General features: G+C 33.9%; 1 protein-coding gene and 1 long non-coding RNA gene across 6 annotated transcripts; both read left to right on the top strand.

Annotated features, from left to right (window-relative positions):
• The first annotated feature begins 2,682 nt into the window (after nucleotides 1-2,682).
• On the top strand, nucleotides 2,683-4,283 carry LOC108820291 (WRKY transcription factor 18-like). Its single transcript, XM_018593257.2, has 5 exons — nucleotides 2,683-2,887; nucleotides 2,977-3,039; nucleotides 3,136-3,507; nucleotides 3,601-3,717; nucleotides 3,802-4,283. The coding sequence occupies exons 1-5, from the start codon at nucleotides 2,807-2,809 to the stop codon at nucleotides 4,093-4,095; spliced, it is 927 nt and encodes a 308-aa protein (XP_018448759.1). The 5' UTR covers nucleotides 2,683-2,806; the 3' UTR covers nucleotides 4,096-4,283.
• Nucleotides 4,284-4,851: 568 nt separating this feature from the next.
• On the top strand, nucleotides 4,852-7,123 carry LOC108817358 (uncharacterized). 5 transcript variants are annotated; one of them, XR_008942124.1, is made up of 7 exons: nucleotides 4,852-5,191; nucleotides 5,289-5,465; nucleotides 5,533-5,658; nucleotides 5,767-5,871; nucleotides 5,931-6,050; nucleotides 6,468-6,647; nucleotides 6,887-7,123. It is a non-coding gene; the product is annotated as an uncharacterized LOC108817358 (long non-coding RNA). The 5 variants fall into 5 exon arrangements; XR_008942123.1 differs by having other exon boundaries at nucleotides 5,767-6,050; XR_001943999.2 differs by having other exon boundaries at nucleotides 4,854-5,191; nucleotides 5,931-6,647.
• Nucleotides 7,124-8,397: the final 1,274 nt, after the last annotated feature.

Below are 8,397 nucleotides of genomic sequence, written 5' to 3'. Positions count from 1 at the left end.
TGGTTGCTACTAGCTCTCGGCGAATTATCTGGAATCAAAATAACCAAATTGAATAAACATAAATATTCTTGTAGTTTTAAAAATAGGCCAAATTGAAATTAAATAAAAATGAACGGATATCTGAATTACATTTATAGCACGTAGTTTTCTTTAGAAAAAAAGTTAGTAAGATAAAACAAACGAAAGGTTATTGCATCATGCATAGAGATGCAGAGTAGTGACGCCATAATGTTGAAGTCGTCATGTAGAATATCTGAGAGAGGGCTTTAGACGAGGACTTGGAACAGATGGTCTTATATTATATCACCACTCCACGTAGCATCAATAAACAACACGTTCCACAAATTACTACTTGACTTTCCAACCATTCACGACTTATTGAATTAACTTTTCCACGAGCTCCAACCCTTTTCTTCATCAACAAAAAAAAACAATATTATAATTCATGGATTGTTAACCAGCGTGATCAATATCTTTACTGGTCGTGAATTGTCAGCGATTAGCATCACTTTTCCAAAGGCCAATATTTTACATACTAACACATAGTGTCGTATATAATAAGACTAAGAAGATCTGTTTGATAAAGTGGTAATATGCGGATTTTGTCAGTGAGGATTCTGTCATATTGGTTTATACTAGAGATCGAATCCCCTCAAATCATAAATTTTATCATCGTCCCACCGCTAGTCGGCTTGTTATGTTGACCATTCTCTAGATGTTTTCTTTATCTATAAATTTTCCAAAGGCCAATATGAATCCACTAATGTACTTTAAACCTATATACTGAAAATTCAATATTGTCAGCATCTGATTACACACAAACCTACAGAAAATAAATAATTTGACTGTTTCAATATGATTGTAACTACATAAAAAGACGCAGCTTGCGATTTGCAAAACAACTCATATTTACCCGTTTCTAGTAAGTCATTTTATTATGGAACACAACTAAATATTTCAGAAACTTCATGTGACTAGTGGTTAGTTTTGTATACTTGCGTTTGGAATAATTAAGATGACACTGACTGATTAACTTTGAACAAACAAACAAAAGGGGTATGAAGGATATTATGAAGGATAATAAAAAAAGAGTCTGTGTCGGAGCCGCCCAAGGTGGCAACTTGTTCACACCATAAGAGGCCTCTCTTAAGTTGGAAGTCGTGGTCGAGTCTGGTCAAGATTTGTTGCCCTTTTCCCGTGTGGGTCCTCTTCTCTGTCTTTTTCTCCCTCAGAACTTCCACGTTTTTGTACCATCCTGGCATCCTCCTCCATTTTTATTGTCGACTATGTATTTTTTTTATATAGAAAGTTATCAAGGAATCATCGATTAAGTCATCATACATGATACATATTCATTCATTTACTATTGACTATTGTTCTCAAATATGAAATATTTATCAAATGTTACCTCTTTCACAAGTTTGATATGATGTTTTTTTGGACATGATGATAGGGTTATCTCAACAACTAGGCCAAACCACTATTGCAGTATAAACAGCTTAACAGGTTTTCTCTATACTTGGTATTTGTTTATTTCTGCAAGGGAAAAATATTATAGAAAAAGATTGCCGACATTCGAATCATAGTCACTGGGTCAAGCAAGTCAAGGGAAAGTTCTTAATTACTACTCCCTCCGTTCCCGAAAGTAAGATTTTCTAGATTTTATTCTTGTTCCACAAAGATAGATTTTCTATATTTTTAAGGTACTTTTGTATACTTTTGAGAAACATTAATTGTGAATATTTCAATTGATTAAATTTGATTGGTGAATAGTTATTGGAAATTGTATAGAAAAATAAATAGTAAACTAAAATATAAATATTTATTAGATTCTTAATAAACGTGAAAACTCTAAAAAATCTTACTTTCGGGAACTGAGGGAGTATGTCATTACCTCATTATTAGGATCTCGACGAATCATATATTTTCACCAAACTAAATAGAATAAATAATTAAAGGAACACGGACCCTACTGAAATTTATGTAACGTTCAAAATTTTCTTCAGCATGGGGCAATGCCAGCCGAAATTGTTGAATCTTACTTACCTGCTTGTTTTTTTTTCGTAATTAATTGTTATCATTCATTTTAGCTGGATTGGACTTTGGTTTTGAGCATGATAGCTATTTCAAGTCTTTGGACGGTATATTTGAGAATGTCGTATAATCTAATTCGACCTTGTACTTGCCAATTTATTCTATTTACTCCCATTTTCATCATAACTTTAGTTATTTTTGCTTGTGCAAATATATACTTAAAAATTGATTATAGAAAGAGCGTCTGTTTCTGTTTAACAAAAAAAAATTCTAAGAAATAGCCTTCTTCTTAATTTTTTTTTTGTAAGAATATAGTTTACTGATCAGTTATATCGTAAAGACTTGTTCACGTGGAAAGCTTTATACACACGTAACTAAGATCACTTAGCTCAAACCCAATGCTTTGTATAAACCCATTGATTTAGCCAATTACTGTATTTCCATAGACAATGGCTTTTCTGTCTTGTTTTGCTTTATCTTTTTCCCTCAAAAGTCTTTAATGTATTCTAGACTTTATGCTCTCTTTAGATTTATCGTCACGTTCCAACGACTTTCCTTCCTAACATATCCAAAACTTCTTTCTTTTATGTTATTGCCCACAGACAACTCTTTCTAGTTTATGTATATATAAAGAAGCCATTCTAAGTACTACTCATTCATTCATTTCGGACAACCAACTTGCGACCAAAGAAAGCAAATCAAGACTCGAGTCTTTAAGCACCAACCACTCCTTTGGTCTGTGTCTTTAAAACAATAATTAAATATATTTTTAATGGACTGTTCTTCGTTTCTCGACATATCTCTCAATCTCAACACCAACACGATCGATCGTAGTTTCCCGGCAAAACTTCCGGTGAGTCCAGACTTCCCATGATCTATAAATCATTTGTATTTTCCTTTTGTTTCCTTTCGATTTTTGTTGACTAGGGTTCATATTTTCAGAAGAAGGAGGTCAAGGTTTCAACTTCTGCTGATTTTAAAAGGAAATGGGTTGTCAAAGACGAGGTTAGTTAGTGTGCAATATATTCGAATTGATTGCAAAAAAAACTAGAAGAGTTCTTGTTGGTAATTTAAAAAAAAAAATTAATGGTAATGAAACAGAGCGCAATTGAGTTAAGAGAGGAGCTAAACAGAGTCAACTCAGAGAACAAGAAGCTAACAGAGACGCTTGCAACAGTCTACGAGAAGTACAACGCATTACAACATTATTTGGAGAAGCTTCAGAGTCGACAAAGCCCTGATATAGATCAGATCGAACAACCGACAAAGAAAAGAAAACAAGATTCGGATGATGCGTCCTTAAGCCTTCTTAATGGACTCAGTAGTGGAAAAACTGACAACATCTCCAGTAACGAAGATCTTCATCAGCAAAAAAATCAGATTCTTTCATTCAATGGACCAGTATCTGATAACTTCAACAAAGCAAAGATTTCAACAGTCTACTTTCCTACTGTTTCTTCCGACACAAGCTTGGTAAGGGCTAATATTTGGTATTATTGTTTGTCTACGTTTGTAATGGAAGCAGAAGAACTAAACAGAGTGTTACATTGTGGAATTGCTTTGCAGACCGTAAAAGATGGGTATCAATGGAGGAAATACGGACAAAAAGTTACTAGAGATAACCCTTCACCAAGGGCTTACTTTAGATGCTCGTTTGCGCCTTCTTGTCCAGTGAAAAAGAAGGTAAGTTACACACATTGACTTTGATTTTCATCTTTATTTAGCTGTCTAATGATAATATATGTGGCTTGTTTTGTTGTTGGTTAGGTGCAACGCAGCGCAGAGGATCCTTCAGTACTGGTTGCTACATACGAAGGGACGCATAACCACTTAGGTCCAAACGCTTCTGAAGGGGATGCTACAAGCCAAGTTGGATCAAGAACTGTGACTCTGGATATGGTTCACGGTGGTCATAGATTAGCTTTGGAGAAGAACGAAAGGGAGACGATGCAAGAGGTTCTAGTTCAGCAGATGGCGTCTTCGTTAACGAAAGATTCAAGGTTTACAGCTGCTCTTGCGGCTGCTATATCTGGGAGGTTGATGGAGCAGTCTAGAACATGAAGCTTTCAGTGAATTTCTGTCTTGGTTTATCGTCCCTAGAAATAGGAGTGGCTAATTTCTTTCAAAATTTTATCTTTTACTTGGGAGAAAAAGATGGAAACGTTAGTGTACATAAATATTGTAACTAACTACATGAAAAATCATAAGCAATCAAGAAAATTTAAATGTTAGTTGTTTTAAAATGGTTACACGAACGTTTAGTTCATTTGAATTCAATTTAGAATAAACAATTATGAAAATCTGGTATATGTATGAGCTTTTCTCAAAAAAAAAAAAAAAAAATCTGGTATATGTATGAGTTGAATCCGAGTGAGCACATAACCGCCATGATCCTCTTCATGGACAGCCCAGTCGATAGTTGAAACAAATTGGATCACTTCTGGGTTTAGATTGAGCCCACATGAGGCCCAAGTAGATAACATATATCACTAATCTCTCTCGCTTACGGCGTGTGTTGTACACATGTGCGATTACGGGTCTTCAATTACGTAAATATCTCCATAATGTGTCGTAACACGAAAGTAAACGCTAAACCAATTAAAATTCGTAAAAATTAAAATTAAAATTACACAAATCTCTGCTCCAAATCTATACTATACTAAAAGGAAAATATCCTCCACTCTAAAGCTGTCCACATAGGATAATTAAATCAACCAATTACAAAACTCCATGTCTCCACATCACCATCCATTATTGTATTGCTTTGTAATTTTTAGACTTTTGATGAATTATGTGGACATGCCCGAGGCCCAAATGAGATCAACCAAGTAATCAAACATTTTTGGAGTTTTATTTTGTCGACAGAACAGAAACGTCGAAGCCATAATTTGTTCTTCTTCCATTACTCTTCTCCTTTCTACTTCCAAATCTTCCATTACTCTTCTCCAAATCCGTTTCAACCACTATCTGCTCTAATCAATTTGATTGAATTAATTCAATGGACTCCTTTCACCTTCCTCTCCATTTGTTTATTTACAAATCTCTTTCCTCAACTTTGTCTCAACTAAAACTGGTAAGATTCTCTTAGACTTTCAATCCGATGGAATCCAGACACGAAAACCCTTATTGGCCAGGAGATGCTCTTTACGACGAAGAGGTTTGTCTGCAAATCTTTTTACTTTTTTTCCCCATGCTTTAATACTGCTCGATTGGGATGGTATTTCTACTAATCGTCCATTTCAAATGATCTATAGGGAACTGTTATTCAAGGTTTTGTTTGTTTGTTTATCAAATAAACAGAACGAGTTTCTGGATTTTGTAATTTTCTGATCCACCTTACCCCTTCGCATTCAACGCTAATCCAAACGTCTATCAACGTTTGCCGGTGGAACACCTTTAGAGAAAACTTGGAAGAGATATCGTTTTATGAGGTAAGCGTTTTTATGCTACACGAAGCAGCACGAACTTCAGGTATATTAACGCCCCTGTTACAATTAGTTTTACAGACCAAACCATGTTCATTGAGACTGCTGTGACGGTGGAACGAAACCTGACAAAGAGCTTCCGGTGGTTCCGCAACTTTGACACAATCTGATTTGGCCAACACAAAAACTGACTTTTCAGGTTCTGTTTAATCTATTTCCTTTACAAGCACAGCAAATAACATCTTTACATAACCCATGAAAGAAGTCTTCTTTGGTTTCTTTGCACTCTAATTATTTATTTGTGTAGGGTTCAAACTAACGTAATGGATCGATGCCTAGCAAAAAAAGAATGAAGAGGAGAAGTCTAAGAAAGAAACAAACCTCCAATTAGTTCTGTTAATCAAGGCAGAAGGTATGTTGCAACTTCTGTTATTTTATAATTTTGTTTGATTATTTCATTGAGATTACCAGGATGAGGCATAAATCTATTGCGAAAGAGCTGATTTAGCCATATTCTGGAAACATGTGTCGATGTTGGATGGACCGTTGATGGAAAGGATCCGACGTATCTTTGGCAGTATATTCAAGAAGGTGAGATCCATTTTCATGATTACTAAGGAAAAAAAACACACAGAAAAAATGTTTATGGGAATTGAAAAGATGATGTCTTCTCTTTTCATCTTTTATACTTGGGTGAGCTGCTATGTTTCTTCACTTAAAATTACTCCGTTTTTGATTATTGTCGCGTTCATTATTCTGTTTAACAGTCCCAGTCGTCTACCGATCTCAATATTATGTCTTATTTTGTTGACGTAAAAGAAATAGAAAGTTACATAGATTTCTTGCATATCATTGTTCTCTCTTGCTCTCATATTAAATCTTCTCCTCTTCTTTCCATGGATCTTAATTTATATAAGATTTTCGATGCCTATTAAAATACTTTGGATTACTTTTTTTTCGTTTCTGCCTTTTCCCCCTATGAACTGACCAATTTGTTTTTCTATGGAGCTTTTGTGAACTGAGAAAACGCTGACGTAGATCGAGAAAAGGAGTAGCAGAGATAAGGGTCTGACCTTCCACCCCAAAAGACCAAGGAATTACGCCAATTTTCACAGAGGTGTCATCAAACTCTGGTATTATCAATGGGTTTGTTTGTTCTCTATCCACAGCTTATCTTCCTCTCAAGAGGTAAGATAGGAAATCTATGTACATGTAAAAAGGTTGCACATACAGAGATTTACTGGAATTTTTCATTACCCATGAGTTTCGATGGTAGATAGTCTCCACAACTTCCACTCATATCTTCGTATAGATTATGCTTACATTCATATGTATGTGTTGATTATATGAATAGTCTTATAGATTTACGAATTTGTTGAAATACATAATCAGTTCACATATAGATTTTAATTTTGTTCATGATACAGGTTGTGTTCTCGATGAACGTATACAGATAATACTGATGAAAAAATGTAGATCAGAAACTATTTTAAAATCTCAGAAGAGTTTGGAGCATCCTAGGATGAAAAGAGAAGCAACACCAAGATACAGATAGAAATTTGATCGTTGTGCTAAAAGATGCTTACACATCTTTGTTTCCTTTTGCTTCGTTTGTTTTCCATGTTATCTTCATTCTATTTAATAAAAAAAAAAATTTCAGAGAACCCATAGTGTCTTCGATCAACTTTGTAAGTTATTTAGCTGATTCTCATGATTCTCATGCTTCATTCTCTGGTTAGCTAAACCTCTGGCACACCAAGCATCCTGTAGTTTAGTAATAATCATTCAAGAACTTTCCGAAGCCAACATTTGATAATGTGCCTTCTTGGTTTATACAAACAGAGAGAACTGTTTTACAACTCTCAGTAAAACATAAACAATGTGGAGATACTCTTAACTACTTCAACGTTATGTTCCATTTTTGTTATTGTGGAATAAATATTCAAATATAATGTGCAGTTGAATGGTGGGCATAAGTCTCAAAGATAATATATAAGGTGTAAACAGGAAGATAGAACATAACACTTTAAAGAGTAACTATTTCAATTCAAAAATTTGAAAGTGTTTTAAAGCGGAAAATATAATGTGGATTTAAGCTGTAAACATGTTGCACTGAGAGAAAGAAAAGCTAGATCTACATGAAACGAAGTGATATACAAAATAAAGCGTATGGGACAAGAAAAGATAATAACTCTTGGAACTCCATAATTAGTCATTCACACTTGAGTTTCTTAAGAATTCATTATATTTTGTAGCAAGAACATAACTGTGTTAGAAAAGAGGAATGATACTAAAAGGAGAAGAATTAAAACGTCGACTAAATTGTAACAGCAAATTGGAAGCATCAAACTCATAGAAGCTAAAAACTTTCATTTCCTGTGCATCCATGTCAGTAATTCACTTTTGTTATCCCAATGCTAGCTTACTGAAAATAACAAATGTCATGTAAGGCTCAAAAGCCAAAATAGACCATGCAAGTGAAAAAAATGGCAGAAGTGCTCACTCCTAATGCGTTCTGGTTTCTTTGTCCATTATATCTAATGCATTGAACCCAATCTATGATCTGTCAATAGTCTCAGGTATAATCGTGTTGTTTGAGCATAGTTATTTATATTTTCTCAGTAAGCACCCACTTAAAAAATATTTAAAAATAAATTTTCTAATATCCTTGAAGTTATAAATTAAATGGTTCTAAAACCAAAATAGAACTCAAACAAAATGTACATGTAATATTTATTGTACATAAACTTATATAAGTAGGATAAAATATTCAGATTAAACTAAGCTTTGATTATTCTATATGTTTTTCATTTAGAGATACATGATTTTCAATAACAGAAAATAACAAATTTTGATTGGTAAAGATTCAAATCTGCTAGACAAAAAATATTTAAACCTATATTTTCCGAAAATTTTCTAATGATTTGTGTTTTAATAA

Source organism: Raphanus sativus, unplaced genomic scaffold (genome assembly GCF_000801105.2).
Source record: "Raphanus sativus cultivar WK10039 unplaced genomic scaffold, ASM80110v3 Scaffold3679, whole genome shotgun sequence".
In the NCBI taxonomy this organism is placed as follows: Eukaryota; Viridiplantae; Streptophyta; class Magnoliopsida; order Brassicales; family Brassicaceae; genus Raphanus; species Raphanus sativus.
The sequence above is the reverse complement of the archived record's forward strand: the minus strand, read 5'-3'. Positions and strand labels throughout refer to the sequence as shown.

Excerpts from the sequence above, each read along its gene's own strand:
- LOC108820291 (XM_018593257.2), top strand. The coding sequence starts at position 2,807 with ATGGACTGTTCTTCGTTTCTCGACATATCTCTCAATCTCAACACCAAC. Across the intron at positions 3,040-3,135 it reads AATGGGTTGTCAAAGACGAG|AGCGCAATTGAGTTAAGAGA; the intron begins GTTAGTTAGTGT and ends GTAATGAAACAG. Across the intron at positions 3,508-3,600 it reads TTTCTTCCGACACAAGCTTG|ACCGTAAAAGATGGGTATCA; the intron begins GTAAGGGCTAAT and ends ATTGCTTTGCAG.